Source organism: Tachysurus fulvidraco, chromosome 16, assembly GCF_022655615.1.
Source record: "Tachysurus fulvidraco isolate hzauxx_2018 chromosome 16, HZAU_PFXX_2.0, whole genome shotgun sequence".
In the NCBI taxonomy this organism is placed as follows: Eukaryota; Metazoa; Chordata; class Actinopteri; order Siluriformes; family Bagridae; genus Tachysurus; species Tachysurus fulvidraco.
The window spans coordinates 16,850,288-16,872,970 of NC_062533.1; the positions used below are offsets into that span (position 1 = coordinate 16,850,288).

General features: G+C 41.4%; 4 protein-coding genes across 5 annotated transcripts in view; 3 read left to right on the plus strand and 1 right to left on the minus strand.

Annotated features, from left to right (window-relative positions):
• Window positions 1-375: 375 nt before the first annotated feature.
• Window positions 376-13,047, plus strand: ttbk2b (tau tubulin kinase 2b). 2 transcript variants are annotated; one of them, XM_027158973.2, is made up of 15 exons: window positions 376-620; window positions 2,952-3,092; window positions 5,077-5,224; window positions 5,436-5,509; window positions 5,907-6,047; window positions 6,221-6,325; window positions 6,492-6,557; window positions 6,710-6,802; window positions 7,038-7,163; window positions 7,261-7,418; window positions 7,501-7,696; window positions 7,870-8,081; window positions 8,899-9,346; window positions 9,520-10,169; window positions 10,528-13,047. In XM_027158973.2, exons 2-15 carry the CDS (start codon window positions 3,024-3,026, stop codon window positions 10,820-10,822), a joined length of 2,781 nt encoding a protein of 926 aa, XP_027014774.1. In that variant the 5' UTR covers window positions 376-620; window positions 2,952-3,023; the 3' UTR covers window positions 10,823-13,047. The 2 variants fall into 2 exon arrangements, with proteins under 2 accessions (XP_027014774.1, XP_047657670.1); XM_047801714.1 differs by lacking the exon at window positions 376-620 and adding an exon at window positions 947-1,428.
• A 1,850-nt stretch (window positions 13,048-14,897) lies between these two features.
• Window positions 14,898-16,989, minus strand: churc1 (churchill domain containing 1). The gene is made up of 4 exons (XM_027158922.2): window positions 16,811-16,989; window positions 16,006-16,141; window positions 15,680-15,750; window positions 14,898-15,360 (listed from the first exon to the last, which is right to left on the minus strand). Exons 1-4 carry the CDS (start codon window positions 16,847-16,849, stop codon window positions 15,268-15,270), a joined length of 339 nt encoding a protein of 112 aa, XP_027014723.1. The 5' UTR covers window positions 16,850-16,989; the 3' UTR covers window positions 14,898-15,267.
• Window positions 16,990-18,145: 1,156 nt separating this feature from the next.
• On the plus strand, window positions 18,146-22,299 carry znf106b (zinc finger protein 106b). The gene is made up of 5 exons (XM_047801960.1): window positions 18,146-18,281; window positions 18,404-18,600; window positions 19,902-19,963; window positions 20,064-20,217; window positions 21,706-22,299. Exons 1-5 carry the CDS (start codon window positions 18,269-18,271, stop codon window positions 22,297-22,299), a joined length of 1,020 nt encoding a protein of 339 aa, XP_047657916.1. The 5' UTR covers window positions 18,146-18,268.
• Window positions 22,300-22,560: 261 nt separating this feature from the next.
• Window positions 22,561-22,683, plus strand: part of LOC125139072 — a 10,942-nt gene continuing 10,819 nt past the window's right edge. Inside the window, exon 1 of the mRNA XM_047801961.1 lies at window positions 22,561-22,670. Coding sequence (XP_047657917.1) covers window positions 22,561-22,670 — 110 coding nt within the window. The remainder of the gene's footprint in view (window positions 22,671-22,683) is intronic.

The window sequence follows — 22,683 nt, forward strand, 5'->3', positions numbered from 1 at the left end:
AGGGCCCTGCTCAGGGGTCCACCATTGATAGCTTGGCTTCTTGAACACAACCTTCTGATCGTCAACCCAGTAACTTAAACGCTGAGCCGTGAGGTCCCCATGTTTTTTTTTCTGAAGTCTGAACAGCAAACGATTCAAACGATTCAAGGGACATAATTAGACCTTAAATGACCTTAATTAGCTTTTATGGTAAAGCTTTAAAGTTACACAAATGCTTGAATTTTTCCAGGTAAAAGATAAATTTAGTATTTTTATATGCAAAAATATAAAAAATAACTACACAGTGAAATGCACGTGTAGGTATATCAGTATTACAAGTGGATACATTTTATGTATGATAATGAAATTCTGGTTAAAGGAGTCTGCGTGACGTCACAGGCTGGCAGCAGCGCGCGCTTCACGCAGGGATGAGGCGACTTTAACGACGCTGCGAAACGCCGTCAATTCCTTCAGACACGTTTAGTGTTCTTTCGTTTTTATTTTCCCCGCATATTCTTTTTAGATTTAATTACTTTGTGCAATTACCATGCCACCTTTATCGAGTCGCCACGGCATGTGGACGCCTTAATAATGTTTTCAAGCGGTACCTCGGGCTCGGATTGCGGCAGCTGCAGATGAAGGTAAACGCTAGCCGTTATTATTTCCCATTCCTACCTGTTTTTTGGCAAATCCCGCCTTCCTCGCTAGGATTGGTCGATGACACACATTTTCCGAGCTTCGATTGGCGTTTAGTTCGTATTTACAAGATTTCAACCAATGAGATGCGTTGGATCAGAATATCGGTGGGAAAAAAAACTCAAGCTAAGTAACTAACTAATACAAATCATTTTTTGCTAAATAGGAATCAAATGCGAAAATAAGTTTTTTTTGTGTGTGTGTGAAAATAAACACGGGTTAAGATCTTATATGGTATCTATATGATATTAGATGGTATCTAATAAAAATAAGAAAAAAGAAAAGAAAACCCACGACTAGCAAGCTAGCATTCAGTGCTAATAAACGCTATTTAATAATACTAGCTAGCCGGCTAACTAGATATTTAATGTAGCTCTATAAGTGCGTTGCCAAGGTTACGCTCATAAGAACGAACGTGGAACGCTAACGTTCAGTTAGCTAGCTAAACACGGCTAGCTAAACACGGCTAACAGTAAATAATAATAATAATAATAATAATAATAATAATAAGACTAGCGTCAGAATTAACTAGCTGTTGTGATTTTAGCCTGCGACTGTGTGACCTTTAATACTTTCACGTGAACTAAAATAGAGAGAAAAATAGAGAAAATGTCCACAAGCTGCGGTGTAGAGGATGATTGCTTTGTGCTGCAGTAGTAACTTATCAGCAGGCTTCATGCTGAACAACAGTCTGTGGGGTTTTTATTTTGTTACTGAAGCTGTTTTGGCTTTAGAGTCTTCACTAAGTTCAAGGCGAGTGATATTTCACGTCCACTTCCTTTTTTATTTGCAATTTTTTTTAGTTCTCTGTGTGTGTTGTGACGTTTAGGGTATCTTGGCAGTCAGGGGGTATTTATATTTGGGTTTGGGGCAATTACAGTTGACAGGGGCATTTCTTTTTTAGTAGTTAGTGAGTATTTAGGTTTGGTTTTGGGGCAGTCCTTAGCAGAGGTGGGAGTAAGTCACACATGTGCAAGTCTCAAGTCACGAATGTGTCGAGTCGAGTCTTTTTTTAATATTTGTTTTGAATTTAATTAAAATTTTTGACTTAAGTCTGACTTGAGTCAAGTCGAGTCCCTTATCTCGGAGTCATATAACTAAAGTCTGAGTCAAGTCTAAAGTCATGAATGTCAAGTCAAAGTCAAGTCGAGTCTTTTTTTTTTTAAATATTTGTCAAGCAAGTCTCAAATATGTGACTTAAGTCTGACTCGAATCAAGTCTTGTGACTCGAGTCCCCCATCTCTGGTCATTAGTCTTTGGATGGTTTTGTGGGAATCATGGATCAAAATGTGTTTATATTTTGGTTCTGAGTTAATTAGCAGTCAAGGTGATATTTCTATTTGGGTCTTGGGGCAGTTAAAGATGACTGGGTGTTCAGTTTTGGGGCTGTAGGCTGCTAATGTGTCTGATGTCTGTTGCCAAATTGTAATGTTAAACCTAAATGATTTTAGTTCAATTTGAATCCAGTTTATTTAAAAAAAAACCTGTTATTTAAACATTTTTTGATTGTGAATATGTACATCATGTCTACACCTTTCTTGGCCTTTTAAGGCGTTTTGTGGGCGTCGCTATATGCAAATGAGCAAATTTATTTGTGACCCGTTTACGTAAGCGTGTATGAAGGAAATAAGTCTTTAGTTTGGGTCGTCTTAAGCGAAAACAATAACACAGAACCTTTTGTGTAACTTTTTGTGTAATCGACCTTATGCATGCGTTTTTCCTGAAATTTAACCTGTGGCATAAAAGCAGTAGAACACTCAGGGTTGTGCTCACATGAAAGGTTCTATGAGCTACATAACACAATAGCACAATAGGTGGCGTTGCTTAATTAGCAACACTGCAATAATAATTACAGTAAAAATGACTGAAGGAATTAGTAGCTGTAAAAGTATAAAAAACTTCCTGTGTTATCTAAACAATTTCACTGTTAGTTCTAAGGTGTAGTGATTATTCTACCAGCATTGATCAGTGATCTGTTTGGATCCCCAGCTGTAGCAAATGTTTTATTCTAGCTTGCTTTACAGATAATTGTCAGTGGATATGTCTCCATTTGGCTTTAGCAGCTTCGTTCTGTGCCCTGCGTTAGTCTTGGGACTAAAAATCAGGGCAGTGTCCTTAAAGAGGTCTTACTTTTGCTTGTCAAAAGGGACAAAGTATTAATAGTTCCACGAGTTTCATTAAATCTTCTGTGGTGAACGTGATCCGGTACATCTTCTGTGTTGAGGAGAGCTCCTCTTCAAAACCCAGTGTGTTTTATTGATTCCTGTGTCTTTCAGTGAGAAGCCTGCATCACTGATGCCGGATGCTGATCGCCTCTGGCTGTGCTCAGTCCTTGAGTGAGCACTAAGATGAGTGGAACAGGAGAGCAGGCCGACATACTGTCGGTGGGGAATGTGGTCCGGGACCGATGGAGGGTGGTGAGTAGGGCTTACAGCGACCCCCCACCCCCCTTCTTCACACAAAAAACCCCTCATTCTCATCAACTCACTATATACATATTTCCATGAATGCTTATTTTTTTAAATCTATAGATCTTGACAAAAATATTAGTAACAACGGATTTTATACATATAAAACTATTTGCCCCCGAAAAGTGTTCACTCACCTGATTTTCACACAGACTAAAGCTTCAAGCTTCTTTCACTCAAACAGGTGAAAATGTAGACCGGGAATCATGCAAATGTTATCAAACTGCATATCAGGCACAACAATCTGAGTCAAACACCTTTCTGGAATAGTTCTGCTTTCTCAGTCCAGGCTACAAGCCGAAAAAGAGCGATTTTTAAGAGTATCCAGTTAGCAGAGCTCTTCCAAAAAGCATCTTTTTTGCCGGACAAAAACACTGTCGCCAAAATGTAGAGAAAAAGATGTAGACTTAAAGTGAAAAGTGACATACTGCTAAGTACGGTGACCCATACTCAGAATTCGTTCTCTGCATTTAACCCATACAAAGTGCACACACACAGCAGTGAACACACACACAAACACCGTGAACACACACCCGGAGCAGTGGGCAGCCATTTATGCTGCGGCGCCCTAGGAGCAGTTGGGGAGGTTCGGTGCCTTGCTCAAGGGCACCTATCGTGGCCGGCCTGAGACTCAAACCCCCAACCTTAGGGTTAGGAGTCAAACTCTCTAACCATTATGCCACGAGATTAGGAACAAGGTCACAGTAGTAAAGGTGATGAGATCATTTCTAAAGAGGTTTATGTTCCTTTGAACACAATGATATAAGGACTTTTAAGGAAGCAAGAGCAAAACGAGTCCACGGACAGATTGTCTAATCAGTTAGAAAAAATTCTAATGACCTACACGTGGACCTTCAAGCTCCAAGTACAACAATTTCAATTCGCATCATCTGTCAGTGTCTGTGGAAAGCGCTTCATTGCAGAAGACCCAGGAGGTCTTGTTTACAAACCACAGACCTTCTAGCAGAACATGACTTGGACCGACGAAACAAAATAAGAGTTTCTAAAGAAAAAATCCAATCAGCTGTATGGTTAATAGAGGAGGAAAAAGCTTTAATGGAAATGTGACAAGAAACACTTGTGAGGTTTCTACTCGAATCTGTGTGGGTTACAATGAAGTCTGAAGTGGAATATACATCTCAGTGTCTGAAAGCTGGGCCTCATATCAGGACAACAGACTGAAGCAGACGTTAAACAGCAATCAAAATGTATCAGGAAAAAAAAATGTCTACAGCAGTTCCTTTCTTTACATCCATTCATTCATTTACTACCGCTTATCCGAACTTCTCGGGTCACGGGGAGCCTGTGTCTATCTCGGGCGTCATCGGGCATCGAGGCAGGATACACCCTGGACGGAGTGCCAACCCATCACAGGGCACACACACACTCTCATTCACTCACACACTACGGACAATTTTCCAGAGATGCCAATCAACCTACCATGCATGTCTTTGGACCGGGGGAGGAAACCGGAGTACCCGAAGGAAACCCCCGAGGCACGGGGAGAACATGCAAACTCCACACACACAAGGTGGAGGCGGGAATCGACCCCCCAACCCTGGAGGTGTGAGGCGAACATGTTAACCACTAAGCCATCGTGCCCCCTCCTTTCTTAACATATTAAGTAAAATGTTCAATTGTAAATCCAAAGTAACGTTTCTCTTCTAATTAATGTAAAAAACACAATATATTGAGAATATTGAGGCCATGACTGTAAGTTTATTGCATTCAGCTCACTGCAGGTGTACAAAGCTGCACCGTCAGCAAAGGTTGGAGATCCAGACTCTGCCAAATAGCTGTTTATTTAGAACCTGGTGGCTTTACGTGCAGCTTGTTGAAAATGACACACACATGCGTATACGTACGTTGGTCATGTAGTATGAAGAGGAGTACAATTCTCCATTCATTTGCCCCTGTGCATCTTCTCCAACAGATCAAGAAGATTGGTGGTGGAGGCTTTGGAGAGATCTATGAAGTTCTGGACCAGCTAAACCAGTGCAACGTGGCCCTTAAAGTGGAGTCAGCTCAGCAACCCAAACAGGTGTTAAAGATGGAGGTGGCTGTTCTGAAGAGGCTCCAGGGTAAGACAGAGTCTAGTAGGTTCTCATATCTCAGGTGGAATTTAGAATAATCCGCGTCTACGTGATCTACACCGCTAGCACAGAAACGGTTGTACCTTAGTCCAGGACACAATAGATGAAGAGACACTTTAGCATCTGTAGCATCTTTCTATATTTATATCAAAAGGTCATGAAGGCTTTGCAAACTAACATGCTTGGCTTTTGTACACAGGTAAGGACCACGTCTGTCGCTTCGTCGGTTGTGGACGTAACGATCGGTTCAACTACGTAGTGATGGAGCTTCAGGTACGTAACTGAAATTTTTAAAAAGTTTAAAATATCACGGTGTTAATCGACCATTTAAAGGAACACAACCCAATGGTGGAAAAAAAATGAAACCAAAAAACAAGCAGCGGTGTGCTGAGGAGGGGAAAAAAACAACAAACCCGAAAGAGCTGCTAGATAAAAGAAAGTTGTTTGGTTTGATTCAGTTCAGCAGTGGCTTGTTCTTCTGAACGAACTCGACAATAGTGATAGTAGACGGGGGAAAAAACGTAATCTGTGACACTGACGTAACCATGACAACATGACTAACCGTGAGACCGTAACAATCCTAAACTTGGCATAAAGTGATAGCCAACCATGTTGTTCGAAGGAGTTGATAACCGTCTGGCCGAGTAATCTGACTAATCTGTAACCTCAGGGAAGAAACTTGGCCGATCTTCGGCGCACGATGAGCCACGGGACGTTTTCGCTGTCCACCACTCTCAGGCTTGGGCGACAGATTCTGGAGGCTATCGAGAGCATCCACTCAGTCGGCTTCCTGCACAGAGACATCAAACCGGTGAGCGACGTTTCATTTCACTGTAATCTGCAGAGAGATTTTAATATCATAACATACAGCGGTCACAGTCCGACTGAATTAGCGCTCAGTGACGTCGACTCAGAGACCGCGTAGAGCGTCGTCTCGTGCCGTGCTCTTTATAACATCTGAGAAGCTTTTATTTTCCTTTCCAGTCCAACTTTGCTATGGGGCGACTGAAGACTACTTGCCGAACCTGCTACATGCTCGACTTCGGCTTGGCTCGGCAGTTTACAAACTCCTGTCAGGAAGTCCGTCCGGTAAGTCGTCATTTTTCTGATCGGCTCAAACAAAAGTGCAGCTACGTTCAAAGAGAACCAACAAACGGTTACTAATAAACAAGTTAAAAGTGTGCGATATATTATAAGAATGATTGATATTATTCTTGTATTTCTTTTTCATTTTATCTGTCCTAATTACCCAAAGCCTCGTCCGGTGGCAGGATTCAGGGGGACGGTGCGCTATGCCTCAATCAATGCTCACAAGAACAAGGTATATAATTTCCATCTTTTTTTTTTTTCCATACACGTTTCTCGTACCCCGAACACTCAGTTTCACTTTCAGGTCAATTTCAGTACATTTTTACCCAGTCACTGCCGCAGGCTCGAGTTATTTCCTGACACGTTCCCTTCTTCTTCGCACAGGAAATGGGGCGTCATGACGACCTGTGGTCTCTCTTTTACATGCTCGTGGAGTTTGTGGTGGGTCAGCTTCCCTGGAGAAAAGTCAAGGACAAAGTATGTGACGTTTTTCTCAACACGCGTCCGGTGCAGAAATCAGACTCCGATACGACTCGAAGACAGCAAACGTTTTTTAAAATGTTAAAACTAAAAAAAAATAAATAAATTATTTGCTAATAATTCTATACACGTCGTTGTAATTATACAGTTAATAATCTGTTATGTACTGTAAATAAAGCCGGAGTTATTTATTTCAGTTATTTTCTTTATCCTGTTTTTCCTTTTCATTTAGGAGCAAGTGGGGAACCTGAAGGAGACCTACGACCATCATCTCATGCTTAAACACCTTCCTGTAGAGTTTAGCGTTTTTCTCGAACACATCTCAGGCCTGGACTACTACACTAAACCGGACTATCAGGTACTTCGGCAGATTTCAAACGTCGTGTACGACCGAAGTGTTCAATGATTTCAGTGCGTCAATACAATAAGAAATAAAACACCACGTTGCGTTCCAGCTCCTGATGTCCGTGTTCGAGAACAGTATGAAGATTTATAACGTCTTGGAGAACGACCCGTACGACTGGGAGAGGATTGACTCTGAGGAGTCGCTTACAGTCGCTGCTTTAACGACCACTGGCCAGCAGCTGACTCGACTCACACCAGCGTACTTGGGGTATGTGTACTATAAGACAGCAGTTAGATTAATACAGAAGGTCCTGAAGGTTATATTATATCACTGCTAAATATTCACACAGCATGGCCAACGCCTCGGTGATACCGGGTGACATGCAGCGTGAAAACACAGAGGACGTCCTTCAGGGCGAACGGCTCAGCGAAGCAGACAATTGCCCGCCGATCCTGCCTCAGCACGCTCACGGAGCTGACGTATGGGAGGAGATGGAACGTAGCCGAGAACGCAACCGCAATCACGTTCAACCGCAGATTCGAAAGGTAGCAGGAATGACAAATTGGACGGGTTTAATTAACTGAAAACGCACACACACGCACACACCACACACACACACACACACACACACACACACACGCACACACACACATCACATAAGAGCGTCACATACTCACCGGTGCTTTTGTAGACAAATGTCTGACTGTTTCTATACCAGGTGGCCAGCGAAGATGAGAGGAATAAAGAGGGGAATCAGAGCCCCAGCAGCGGCTCGGTGCAGGGCTCCCCGAGGCGAGTCCACTCTGAGACCTTACTCATCGACCGTGTGGCTCCCCTACTGAGGAGGATGCGGCACAGTCACAGCATGGGCCTGGACAAGAGACTCACGCCTGAACCCAAACCTACTATTGAACGATTCCTGGAAGCCTAGTCAGTGTCACAACACACAGCTTTCTTTCTTTCTTTCTTTCTTTCTTGTGCGTGGTAGGGGGAGGGAGGGAGGGAGGGAGGGAGGGAGGGAAAGGGAAGGGGGAGAGGGAGGGAAAGGGAGGGAGGGAGGGAGGAGGGAGGGAGTGGAAAAGGAAGGGGGAGGGAGGGAGGGAGGGAGGGAGGGAGGGAGGAGGGAGGGAGGGAGGGAGGGACAGGGAAGGGGGAGAGGGAGGGAAAAGGGAGGGAGGGAGGGAGGAGGCGGGCGGGAGGGCAGGGAGGGAGGAGGGAGGGAAGGGAAGGAAGGGGGAGAGGGAGGGAGGAGGGAGGGAGGGGGGGGGAGGGAGGGAGGGAGGGAGGAGGGGAGTGAGGGAGTTCTGTACCCTTCACACACTTTCTCTCTCTCTTTCTTTCTTTCCCTTCACACACTTTCTCTCTCTCTTTCTTTCTTTCTTTCTTTCTTTCTTTCTTTCTTTCTTTCTTTCTTTCTTTTCCTTCACACACTTTCTTTCTTTCTTTCTTTTCCTTCACACACTTTCTTTCTTTCTTTCTTTCTTTCTTTCTTTCTTTCTTTCTTTCTTTGAGAGATACTAGTCACAAGGCCCACTTATCTGATAACGTCTAACGTATCTGGTTTAATTACAGCTTCACTAATGAGCTCACAAGTGAAACTAATCTATCAATGAGAACTCGTGTCTTACTCAGTGGTCCGTGACCCGTTCTTCGTATTATAAGCACAAACATTGTTTTTCTTCCTCCAAGGTGTCATGTGAGATTAACGCTACCTTCTATCATATTCGCTCGTTTGTGTTATTTACAGCTTGGGTAAGCAGCGACCGGTCCTACCTCAGGACAGGATCGGCTGTCGTCCTGAGCAGGGTTCTGTAGAGGATGAAGAGGGGGCAGCCAGCAGCGGTTATGTAGCAGTGAACCTCAGCCCAGTCCCACAGGAGGGAGACTCTCAAGAGTGGGTGCTGGTGGAGCTGGAAGGAGGAAGCGGATCAGCGTGCTCTAAGCCTGAAGAGGAGGAGCGCTCCACCAGCCCTCTGGCTCTGCCTCGAACCTGGTCTGATCCCCTGCCTCGGCGAGCCAGCAGCCTCAGTAGCTCCGGAGAACTCCAAACTGCTCTCTGTCACACCGTACCTCCGTTTACTCGCCTCCCCGGACTGCCAGGTCTAACAGGGATTTCTGGCATCACGGGGCTGAGGAGGCTGCCTACTATTCAGCCAGCATCTATTGTGCACATTAACAGAAGTCAGCTAGAGCAGGTTAGTGTATCATGCATTTTTAAATCTAGAGCCAAGAATAGAAAGTTAATCAAATGTTTCTTTAGCATTTATGGAGTACATGTTATTAAAGCAGAAGATGTATGTAGAGCGGTAGAAGACTTTCATGTCAAATAAATCCAAATAAATCTTGTTCCCATCCCTCTTGTCTGTAGTTATCCAGCACTTTACCAAAATCTATCCACCTTCAACAAAAGGGTGAAAGCGATCCAGTTCAGGACTCTCCGACACTCCCTGTGGAAGACGACTCCAATCATCCCCCAGCTGATTCCCCACCCAAAACCTCCTCCCAGGCTCCTGCCCCAGCGAATGACCATCTGAGCCTTGCCAAAGCAACCGAGAAAGACTTGGAGAGTGACTCAGGTTGTCCCGATGTCGGCCCTTCTACGACTCCGAACCAGGGCGAGACCACTGGAGACACGGTCGACGCAGGCCCCGCCTCCCCGGTCCCCGCCTCTCCTCGGGAATTGTCCCCGCGGGCCAGCCGCATTCCCGTGCGTGACCCCGACTCCCCCACCAGGAGGAGTTTTGCCCCCCTGTCACCATCCCTCTCTTTATCATGTGAGCACTTCCCATCAGCCCTGCTACGTGACAAGTTCTCCTTCCCCTCAGAGCGAGGTTCTCGCGCGTCTGACTTCCAGGGTGATGATCTGCTCTCGCTCTCCTCCTCCTCGAGCCCACTGTCCAGCAGGAGCAAGATCCCCCGGCCCATAAGTCCCACGTTGGTTCCAGACCAGTTCTCCGCTCGCTTCATGCCACGTCCACCTCCCGGAAAGCCACCCCTCCGCCCAGGGGGAGAAAACAGGTTAGAAAACGTACACTTATTACACTTAACAGAAAGAAGCTCCAACTGCAATATGCTACTGTTTCTATAGTAACGGCTTAAACAAGGGAACGTTCATTTAGCATTTTTGGAACGGGTCAATAAAAGACAAAAGAGGAAACACTGTTTTCCACCACAGTAAAGTCTTCAGGACAGGAATTTCTCTGCAACATGATCATTGTTGTCTTGTCAGCCTTAAAAGAGCACTGTTGAGGGAAAGCTGCACTAATGTAAGCACTAAATTGTTCCCTGAACGTTTTACGCCACTGAACGTCACAGGATGGTAACACTAATAAACTATATTAACTATGATGATACTACTATAACTGTTTCGTTCTAGGCGCAGACGTTACCGTATCCGGGCCAGCAGCACCAGCGATACGGATCTCCTCGACAACCTCTCCCAGCTGATGCAGGAGCGAGGGGGTGTGGCCGTATCCCGCTACCAACGTACCACTTCCTCCATACAGCGCTCCTTAAGCTCCTCCCCATCTCGCTTCGAGGGATGTCACGGCATTTTAGGCTCACCACCGTCACGGATGTGCGAGGTACGAGTCAAACGTGGCGTCGGTTATGGTGCCGGAGGCAGAGCAGGAAGCCCTGAGAGCAAAATCACTACTAAGGTGAACAAATGAATGGAGAAACGTCTTACGAGACAATTTTGACGGACCAATGATGACTTCATGGATTTTAAAGGACTCGGTCGATCAGGAGCAGCTTTTAAAATGTTAATAACGAGGTTGGGAAAAAAAACGAACGGATAGAAGTGCGAAAAAGTGCGTGGCACGAAAGAAAACGCCAAACGGAAAAGAAAAAAAAGGCCAACAGTGTTGGTTAAAATTACTTGAAAGCATTGTATATAAACCATTTGTTCATACCTCTGACATTCCCATACCGCACTCCACTTCTCCTGACGTTCGACTTTTCTTATCCGTTCGCACTCCGTCTCACGTACCCTCCTGTGGAAACACACCAGGAAATTACGCTCAGATTCGCAGAGGACGTGTCCAGCGTTTACTCCCTTCGTCGTGTGCGACGTGGCTGTCAGATACAGAAACTCAATAGCTACCCGTTTAGCTTCGTACAATAGAATCATCACATGATCGATATATTATACGACATTATGATGAAATACAGGTCATGGTCAACTCTGGCTTCAGGCTTTGGGTCACATTTACAACCTGAGTGACACCAAAATAAAGGAAAAAAAAGAGCTCTGTGAAGGAGTTTCCAGCTCCTAAACCTGATAAGGAGTGACAATGTGAGCTAATAGCTAGTCATTAGCTAATTTAACGTCCAGCAGCCAACGTGTGCTTCCGATCTCAGATCAACTTGCCGTTTTCTCTCTCCTGTTAAACCCACAGTTTAGAAATGTTCCTTTTTTTGTGGCATTCGGGAGCAACGCAGCCGGTCGTTTACTTTTCGCTACAAAACACACACTTTGTGCAAATAGCTTCTGTTTTATTTTCAAACTGTTCAGTGTACAAACATTTACTGTAGGTGTGACCTCACCGGTACATGTTAAGCTAGATTAAAATAAATAAATAAATAAATAAATCACAGAAACCTGGTTGTAAATAACAAACAAACAAACAAAATGCTACGTCACTATAAGACTTAGCCGTGACTAGCGAAGACCTGCGTTTTCACAGGAGTGTATCATAGACAGTACACTACATGTATAGGGTGCCAATATATTTCTATCGTTTTTACGTCGTCGTTTACGTTGTTGTCATTTTACTCCAATGTTTCAGACATGTACTTGAAATCAATTTCTTTTTAATTCAGTGGAATAAACATACAGTATTTTATTATTATTTTTATTTTAAAAAACATTTGCAAACACATTTTCATGATTTTGTTTTACATGAATTCTTCCTGTTTTATTTTTTATAAATTATATATATATATATATTTACCATTTTCTTTTATTTGTCTCTCGCTCTACACATCGTTCTTTCTGTGTGTATAAATATATATATATATATATATAAACTAACAACATCGTATGTATAGTCACATATGTTACAAACAAGCATGTGTATATATGTATGTATTTCAGGGAATGTACGTACTGTAAACTACGTTATATCTCATAGAATGTATTTATTTATTTATTAGATGTGTTAAAACGACAATGTAGCCCAGCTCTTCGTTATCTGAGAGGGGTTTTATCTTTCCGCCGCTCTTCAGAACGAAAGCTCTCGCCGGTTAATACGTCCGTACGGCGGATCAGCACTGTGGAGAGAAGCTGTCGCTGTAGCACTCCGATAATGTCATGAGCAAAAATCAGTGCGATAAAATCGATTCCCAAAAGAAAAAGAAAAAAAGCAAGCTGTACGTTATTATTAATGCTCGAATGATGTGTGTATTTCTGCATCGTACCGAAAAACGTGTCCGGATGGTGAACGAGCGCCGCAGAGGCGCATGACGGATGGATCTCATCATTACGAATAAAAACAAATCAGGATTGTTTAATAACTCGTGTGGTCTCGTTCACATCGGCGTAACGCGTTCATCCCGCTGTAGCTGTGTGTGCTGTGGAGTCAGGCTTAGCGCTTTTCTTCTCGATCTCTCAAAAGTACTTATTTACTTTACTTCCATCAGTAGAGCCTTGCTATATATATATATATATGATATTATATATGATAGGCTATATGATATGATATAATAACACAGCTTACCGTTTAAACAGTGTACAGAATCCCATGTGTATATAGATATAAATACGATTTAAAAAAAAAGCTTCATGCTTCATGTAATGTATTTTGCTAACAAACATCATTGTTACCGAGAAAGGTCACTACATTGGAATGTAAATGTATCCATATAAACATAATAAATACTGACGTGCAAGATATCGCTGCTCTGTTATCGTGGTTTTTATAAACCTGCCTCACATTTTACTGGAATTGTTTTTATTTTATTATGTATGTCACTTTGTAGAAACCAACATTCTGTTTTCCTATTTAAGCTTAGACAAACATGTATCAAGAGTAACTCCTCCTAGGGCTTTCGAGCCACATGCACCAAATTCGGATATGTTGTAGAACCTGGTCTGAAGTTTGTTGCTATTACTTTTCTAAGCGATCCGAGTACCGGTACTTCTGGTACCAGGTCTCAAATTGGCCATAGACTCCCATTATAAACTTTGGAGGTTTATAACTCAGCAAGCTTTCGAACTCTCTACACCAAACTCGGCCAGCACCTTTAGGGTGAGACTCTGAACAAAGATTTAAATAGATGTACCGACTGGACTTTCGGTTGTGCCGCAGCCCAAACCGAAAATATGCAAAATCAAAAAACTTTTTACAACATGGACTTGTGACATATAAAAATGAGGGGAACTTCCTCACGGGTTTTCAGATGACGTCACATGTTTGTCTCCTCTTGCTTCCAAATGTTTTGGGGCCCTAGCGCTCCACTAGATTTCACAAGTCTTATATCCACTTGCCTCCAAAAGTAACACTGACCCTTATGTCCACTTGCCTCTGAAAAGCACCGGCCTTTGCGAATACTTGCCTCTGAAAAGCCAACATCAAAGTTTGTTGCGATGAACATTACAAATCTAGTTTTTTTTTTTTTTTTTTTAAATTTATAGTAAAAACAAACAAAAAAGCCCTGCTTACATTATGTACATCTGAAAGATTAAAACCCATAAAAATGCCTTTATGTCTAGAATCCAAGTCAAACTTTATCAATTTCCTGACAGTCTTTTCACCTTTTTCCTCCGTCGTCATGGTGATTGTTGTCATGATCTGCATCTCGAATCCAGAACTCTGACTTTACATTTAATAATATTTGCTAGAGGGAGGCAGGGTGGCTTAGCGGTTAGCACGTTCTCCTAACACCTCCAGGGTTGGGGGTTCGATTCCCGCCTCCGCCTTGTGTGTGTGGAGTTTACATGTTCTCCCCGTGCCTTGGGGGTTTCCTCCGGGTACGCCGGTTTCCTCCCCCGGTCCAAAGACATGCATGGTAGGTTGATTGGCATCTCTGGAAAATTGTCCGTAGTGTGTGAGTGAATGAGAGTGTGTGTGTGTGTGCCCTGTGATGGGTTGGCACTCCGTCCAGGGTGTATCCTGCCTCGATGCCTGATGACGCCTGAGATAGGCACAGGCTCCCCGTGACCCGAGGTAGTTCGGATAAGCGGTAGAAAATGAATGAATGAATGAAAATTTGCTAGAAGCTGAAAAAACTAGGAGACCACGGAGCTTTAGGCTTGAAGACTTAAAATCCTAAAAACTTTTGGGAACTTTTATATGACTATCACCTCTAGTATTGTAGAGAAAAACAGAAATAGTGATGAAACTCTACCCATTCTTAAAGTCCTGAGTGTCTACTTTCATATGAGCTTCATATTAACACCACTGTGGAATGAGACGTGAGGAAGACGTTCAATCGTCAACACGACCACAAGATAAACGGGAGAAATTAAAATATTTTTGGGCCTCTGGGGAAAAAAAAAAGAGAGTTAAATAAATGTCTAAATCTACAATTTGTCCCTTGGGACAATAAAATCTTCCAAACATTAAATATATTTGTGTTGCTTCACATTTTTTTGGTATAAGAGCTTGTCATTATTAAACTGGAGCAGCTGTAACTTTGTATTTAAACCTTAATTATTAGTAGAAGTCATACATTCTACATTAACTCGTAACATTTATCGTTGGACGGAAATTCTTTAACGTTGAGAGGAAACAAACGGAGGACTTGATGGAGCACACAGTTTATTTTAGTAAGACGAAGCGTATAAAAGATTTTTCTAAGAAACGTTTACAGTAAACACGGAACAAGCTGAAATGCTGAATGAGCAGGAGGTTTTAATTACACCACTGTTTTTGTCCCCACTCATCAGATCTTATTAATACTTTATAAAACCCTACGGAGAGTTTTATCATGGAGCAGGAAACACAGCCGACATTCGAGCTGCGGGTCGTTCCGGTCGAGGAGATCCAGCTGAGGATGTGAACGAATAAAAATACTACGGATATAACAACAGGATTATAATCAGTCGGGGATTTAAAGCGGACTTCGGAGCTCAGCGGATGAAACCTCTCGTTTTTCCCCCTGACTTCTCTGTTCAGAAGAGCGGAGCACACTGTCTGGGATCATCAGGCATCACGCTGATGGAATCTTCTGCCTTCCCACAGAGCATGCACAACATTGTGTACTCCTGTAAGAAACACAACGAGACCTCGGCTTTATGTGACTGTGATTAATGCTGGATAGTTTAGTATAGTGATGCATCATCACACCTCACGTGTTTATTTTACTATAGCGGTGTCAATAACGACGCTTTACTGATTCATTTTATTCGTAGAACTCAACATCTGGAGACTCTTCTAATAATAAATGACTTTAGAGGCAACATGTTTTCTGTTCACGTCTCAGTACAGAGAACGATGCTGAAACGTTCGTCCATGATAAACACGCACAGAATAGCGTCAAGAACCGTAAAGAACTCCGTAAACGTGTAAGAAGCAGGATCTGACCTGATAGTCATCCACCACTGAGAAGGTGTACTCGTGCCTGGCTATGACATGGTCACAATTCTTGCACTTATCTGTAAGGAGAAAAGAACAAATTTTCACCACAGTGGTTTTGTTAAGACGATCGTTTATTTTAATAATAGTTGATGGACTTTTAAAAAGTCTCTTTGAAGAGAAAAGGAAGAGGAAGGATAGAAAAAAACAAGAAGACTGGGGAAAGTAAAAAAAAATAAAAACAGGAAAAGATGAACAAAATACAGAGAAGAAAAGGAAAAAATAATGAACAGAAACGGAGGAAAGAAAAAACGGATTAAGCTTCGATCCCTCACGTAGGTAAGTGACGATCTCCTCCTCGTCCTCGTCCACCAGCGTCTTGTCACTGATGAGCACAAAGTCTCGCTGCTGACAGTTGGCACATCCCACAAAGTTCATCAGGTACGAGCCGTTATCCAGGCAGGTGTTTCCCTGTAAAGATTACAGAGGAGTCAGCGAAGAGCTGGGAGATATTACATAAAACCAACATACCTATCATTTACATACTGCGTATATTAGAGAGAGAGAGAGAGAGAGAGAGAGAAAGAAAGAGACAATTGCTCTAACGTACCAGAGAACAGGAACTAACTTGTTTTCTGAAGTTCCAGATTATAAATAGTTGTAAATAAATATCACTATCTAAATTGCTCCAGTATATATAGAAATAAAACCCTCTTTGACTGCATGTTGTTGATTAGTTTCTTATAAATGCACAAAACAAGCGTTTTTTTTAGCTCAGAAACACTGCTTTGTTATCAAACCCAGAGATGATAATAATAATAATAATAATAATAATAATAATATCGACATCGAGTATCGAGGGGAAAAATATCGCGATATGATATCACGTCTCCTTAGCATCGCTGCTAATGAATGTTAGCATAATAAACGGATTCAAATGAGTTAATGATGTCACACTTTATAACAACATATAAAGTCGTTTCGTACTAAAGTCGGGACTGTTGAGGTTGAAGAATAATTCAGTAAATTATCGTCTAAAAGTTGATGGAACTTCATTTGTAAGCTAATGGCTAAAGCTACATGAATTGTTTATTTATGTATTTCTTCATCAATTCAGCCAACGTCGCTTGTTAAACTCACCCTGTCAGGATATTCTTTCTGCACACAACCCGTACACATTTTTTAATATTACAGATAAACTACAAACAACGAAATGTATACAGTTTTAAAGAAGCTATTTAGCTATTAGCTATAATTTAGCTAATAAGCGCTACTTCCGCACTCTCTCCTTCTGTCGTAGGACGTTGTAGCGCGTTTGTTTCTACCGCCACCTTGCGGTACGATGAGGGATCGCGGTTCTGTAAAAAAAAAAAAACATCAGTCATGTAGTAAAATATTCTCATTTAATATGGACTTGTATGGTGAATTTGTCTGTAAGGAGAGTTAAACATTTAAATTAAATTAATATTAAATATAAATATAAATATAAATACTTAAAAATGTTTTTTGTTCTTTAATAAATAAGAATTTGTTCGTGCTGGCAATTTAGTGTTGTATAAGAGGAATAAAACACACAGGTCATAATGTTATGGGAAATTATTCAGTGAGAGATTGGTGTAATCTATTGATTATTATTCACAGTTATTAGTGATTATACATTTTATTTCTATAATCATTGATGGATCATTTTTGTTCGTTTTATTCTGCAGCACTTTGTCAATCCTTTGTTCATTAAAAAGGAACAGCAGTGAACACACACACACACACACACACACACACACACACACCGTGAACACACACCCGAAGCAGTGGGCAGTCCCGGGCTGCGGCGCACGGGGAGCAGTTGGGGGGTTCAGTGCCTTGCTCAAGGGCACCTCAGTCGTGGTCAGCCCGAGACTCGAACCCTCAACCTTCGGATTAAGAGTCAGACTCTCTAACCATTAGGCTACGACTTGCCCCAAATATATATATTTACAACTGTTTATAGATATTTTAAGGTCAAAGCAAGCAAGATCCTGTTATCACTTATATGAGATTATATGAGAGTAATTCTGTGCAACACTGATGCAAAGCACTGACCCTGGAGACCAGTGTCATCAAATCAGGGTCAAAAAATAAATGAAAATAAAATAAAATAAAAAACATCCTTACAGAAAACTTCAGAATATAAACAATTAGATGAGACACATTAAAATTATTTAAATAAATACATTAAAAAAAAATAAAAATAAAAAATAAATAAAATAAAAAAATCCTTATAGAAAACTTCACTATTTTAACAATTATATCAGACACATTAAAATTAATCAACACTTTCTGACCAAACAGAATCCTTATTCTACTTCTTTTATTTTTATTTTGTTTATTTATTATATTTAAATATAACACTTGTCAATAAAGATCTTTCTGATTCTGATTCTGATCCTGACCACCAGCAGCATCTTTACTGTTAATGTAACGACCCGGGCGCTAGGTGGCGATGTTACCATAACAACCTCAAACCGGTACCAACGAAGAAGAAAGAAGCAATTCCATGCACTTTATAAACAGAGTTTAGTGAACGCTCTCTGATCCCAGATCAGTGCAATTCAGACTGTTATGGTTTCTAAAAGTGAGTGTAATGTGTCCATGTCCACGTGTCCAGCTCTTATTATACAACAAAGTGCATTTTTATTTGTAAAAACAAGTGTAAATATTTATTACAGAAGTTCTCATCTCCTTCCTCCTCTGCAGTGTGTGATGTTGATGTGAGAGCAGTTTGTAAAGTGGCTCAGAGAAAGTCTGTTGGTGTGGAAAGACGGCATGAGATCAAACCTCCAACATCAGCATCAGCACCAGCAGCAGCGATGAAGAAGAAGAAGAAGATGAAGAAGAAGAACAAAGCAGTAGTGATGAAATGCAACATCTGCCTGAATCAGTACAAACCACAGGTGGGTTAAGTGTCCATGGTTACGTACAGGTTACGATCACAGGCATGCAGAAAGTGTTGGTCTTCAGCTCCATGGTTGGTCTGAGTCTGAATGTTTTCCTCGTGACGTGACGTTTGCATAAAATGGGAAGAATCGTGTGTTTTCTCCTGCTCCAGAATCCCAAAAGTTCTCTTTGGTGATGGAAAAACTGGACAGGATGCAAACCTGTTCAAATACTACAGACAGTTTAGAGATGCCAATCAAACTACCAGGGATGTCTTCGGTCTGGCGAAGGAAACCCCGGGCCATGTGTTGAACCCCGAGCCTGAGAAGCATAAGGCAGAATGTGCTCATCTAAATAAAAAAAGCTGCTGGACTCACCTCCATGAAGACGTTTACACTTTCATTTACGGTATTTGGCAGACACCCTTATCCAGAGAGACTTACGTTTATCTCATTTATCCAGTTGAATGACTGAGGGTTAAAGGCCGTGCTCATGGTCTGAGGACTGGAATCTTGATGGCCCTGGGACCACTGAGCTACCTCTGGCCAAGGATGAAGCCATGCCTCAAGGTTCTCCAGTCGGTTGAACAAAATTCCAGATCAAATGAGTCAGTGCCTTTATTTATGACTTTATTTAGATAAATAGATAAATTAGACAATAGATAGTGAGAGTGACGTGACATACGGCTAAGTACGGTGACCTATACTCAGAATTTCTTCTCTGCATTTAACCCATCCAAAGTGAACACACACACAGACCATGAACACACACATAGCAGTGAACACACACACACACACACACCGTGAACACACACCCAGAGCAGTGGGCAGCCATTTATGCTGCGGCGCCCGAGGAGCAGTTGGTGGGTTTCGGTGCCTTGCTCAAGAAGAGTTCATGTCCTGTATGTTTATTACTTTGTGTTTTATTGTCCTTCGCTCACAGTATACAAGCGACAGTATATAAAGGACTGACATCAAAAACTCACACGACTTAGTCGTACTAATTGTTCTAGCGTTAGAATGGGAGAAAAAGGTCTGTTTAAGGCTCTGTCTTGTCCTTCCTGACCCTACCGTATGTCTATGTCTCTGTCTTGTCCTTCCTAACCCCTACCATATGATACGTCCCTTACGGAAACGTGTAGGATTTTTACACGTGTTTTCTTCTCTTTGGATTTCAAGCGAGCGTCACAGGACAAGCTCTGTCGGCTCTGTCGGCTCCGTCGGCTCCGTCGGCTCCGTCGGCTCTGTCGGCTTCTGCAGAATGACTCCAACACCCTTATACGTAAACTTTCAACGTAAACTCTCTTATTTCTTCCCAGAACCTGGACAAACACATGCACAGCCTCACACACCACGAGGCCATTGAGAGTCTTAAAGCCGGGTGGGTATCGAATGTACGTTATGTGCTTGTATAGCAATGTGGTCAAGAGTAAAGTTTTAAAAATAAATGAATAAATGAATTGATTCTTCTGGTTGTGTCAGGAGCAGAAGCACAAGTGTTGGGCGTGTGACGTGTCCCTGCCGGGTTTGGAGCAGTTCAGCAAACACAGAGAGAGCGCGGCTGATGGTGGATTACAACAACGACGAGCTAAAAGTTCTGTGTGCTCAGAGAGATCACAACCGCATGATGGCCAAGTAAGATTTAATACACGTAAACCGGCGGCGTCCAAAATCTGGCCCCCGGGGCCCAAACGCAGCATCGCAGACGTTTATTTGTGCCGTAGCGATGGGAAGCTAAGCTTAAGCTTTAACAAAAAAAAAAAAAAAAAAAGCTAAGTTGTCTTTAATAATAAAAATCTGAAAGCACAAGAGGTAAAAAAAAAAAAAAAGGTCATTTAGGTTGAAAAACTTTTTAGACAAAGACAGGATGTTTCTCAAAGCCATCCTATTAGTATTAGTAATTATTTAAGAATTTGTGAGCTTTTTATTAACATGTGTGTGTTTAACGCATGTGTGATAGAATAAAGGTCTGTTTCTTAAAAATATTAAGGCATTATTTATTTATGATGTTGATGATTATTTCTTATTACGTATAGAATTAAATTTAAATAACGATTTATTATATTTAATATCCCGACACGACACGAAAGAAATCAAGGGGAGAAATAATCAGACGACGAGACGCAGAGAAACACGAAGCGGCTTAGAAATGTTTGAAAAAAAAAAAGGTCATTTGTCCTGAATTTATGAATGTTGTGAGTTAATGAAGCTTCTGCATCTGTTCTGTTAAAATAAACCTCTTCATGCTGAAGCTTTATACAGTAATAGTTTAGTGTCTGAAATCCATCACAGGATTAACTGATCACTCTAAATATATTCCAGAGACACGAGATTCCAAAGACTAGGATCCAAAACATGATGGAGATTTTTTTAGAGATGGTTTTAAAAGATTTCTGTCCTGTCTAATATAATAATAATAATAATAATAATAATAATATTATTATTATTACTTTTTATTATTATTGTTATTATTTATTTATTTATTTATTATTATTATTGTTATTTATATTATCTATTATTAGTATTTATTTATTTTGTATTTATAATTATTTTATTTTACTATTTATTATAATTATTTTATTTCATTATTATCTATCTATATATCTATCTATCTATCTATCTATCTATCTATCTATCTATCTATCTATCTATCTATCTATCTATCTATCTATTTATTTATTTATTTATTATAATAATAATAATAATTATTAGTATTTATTATTATTATTATTTATTAGTATTATTATATTACTTTATTTTATTATTTATTACATTTTATTATGAAAAATTTTATTATTATTATTATTATTATTATCAGTATTATGTATTTATTTTATATTATTATTTTATTATTATTTCCATTTTATTTATTTGTTTTGTTTTTTTGTTTAATTTATTATTATTATTATTATTATTATTATTATTATTATTATCATCATCATCATTATTATCATGCTGAAGCTATACAGTAATAGTTTGGGTGTCTGAAAATCCATCACAGGATTAATTGATTACTCCAACATATTCCAGAGACACGAGATTAGGACTAGGATCCAAAGCATGATGTATGATTTTTTTAGAGATGGTTTTAAAGATTTCTTTCTTGTCTTTCTTCACCCATAGAAGCAGAAGAATAGAGAGAAGATGAATAAAAAGAGAGAAAGAAAAGCAGCGAAGATCCATGGGGGATTTTATCAAACTACACGGACGAAAGCTTTCGGCATTCCCGGACCACAGGCGGTGAACTCGGCATCGACCGACAACAGATGTGTCGCTTTTCTACTCAATAATGAGAACAAAGAAGGAAGGACGAACACAGAAGCTGGTCCTCTGTCTCAAAGCCAATCCCAGGCTGAATATCATCATTGGCAGCTGTCAAAGTCCGTCTCCCGGTTCCAGAACGAGGACGTGCACTTTGCAGGTGACGAGTTATCTCGGTCGGACATCTTTTCTTCCTGCGCTGAAGACCGATCGCAGCAGAGCAGGGAGCAGGATAAAGTCGTGCTCGGTCAGAAGAGATCGTGTAACGCCAACACCTTTGAATCTCCATCCATGAAGAAGCAATGTACAAGAGATCTTTCATTCATGAAGGCCAGATTCATGAACGCCAGATTCATGAAGGCGTCTGTTTGTCCCGGAGAAGTTGGGCGCGTGAATCCGCCTGCGTCCGCTGCCCGCCTCCACTTCCTGCTCCAGAACCAGATCACTTATCCATAATGCTGAAAAACATCCGGAATTCTCTGAGCACGGAGCGTCCACAGGTCAGTTCTTTGAAAGATCCCGATCCTGAGCTCAGACCTGAAACTACGCTTTCGGACAACCTACGTTCTCCTCAAAGCCTCCACAGATGTCCAGAAAGAGTCAGAATGTGAGCGCAAGCCTGCAAGAGCCAGAGAACGTCATCTCTAAGCAAACCGGAGCGCAGGTATTAGACCATCAAGAGAGAGGACTAAAGAGGGACTTTGGAACGGCCGAAAAATGACAAGGACCCGGAACGTCCTCGACGTGTTGATACCGATTCGGTACGCGGGGCAAAGCGGGAAGCAGTCAAACACCAACCTGAACCGTGCGGCCGAGGGACTCCGAAGGTATAGAAGTGGG

Excerpts from the sequence above, each read along its gene's own strand:
- ttbk2b (XM_027158973.2), top strand. The coding sequence starts at position 3,024 with ATGAGTGGAACAGGAGAGCAGGCCGACATACTGTCGGTGGGGAATGTG. Across the intron at positions 3,093-5,076 it reads TCCGGGACCGATGGAGGGTG|ATCAAGAAGATTGGTGGTGG; the intron begins GTGAGTAGGGCT and ends CTTCTCCAACAG. Across the intron at positions 6,048-6,220 it reads TGCACAGAGACATCAAACCG|TCCAACTTTGCTATGGGGCG; the intron begins GTGAGCGACGTT and ends TTTCCTTTCCAG.
- churc1 (XM_027158922.2), bottom strand. The coding sequence starts at position 16,849 with ATGTGTACGGGTTGTGTGCAGAAAGAATATCCTGACAGG. Across the intron at positions 15,751-16,005 it reads GGAGATCGTCACTTACCTAC|ATAAGTGCAAGAATTGTGAC; the intron begins GTGAGGGATCGA and ends TTCTCCTTACAG. Across the intron at positions 15,361-15,679 it reads CAGTGGTGGATGACTATCAG|GAGTACACAATGTTGTGCAT; the intron begins GTCAGATCCTGC and ends TGTTTCTTACAG.
- znf106b (XM_047801960.1), top strand. Across the intron at positions 18,601-19,901 it reads TGAATCAGTACAAACCACAG|AACCTGGACAAACACATGCA; the intron begins GTGGGTTAAGTG and ends ATTTCTTCCCAG. Across the intron at positions 20,218-21,705 it reads CACAACCGCATGATGGCCAA|AAGCAGAAGAATAGAGAGAA; the intron begins GTAAGATTTAAT and ends CTTCACCCATAG.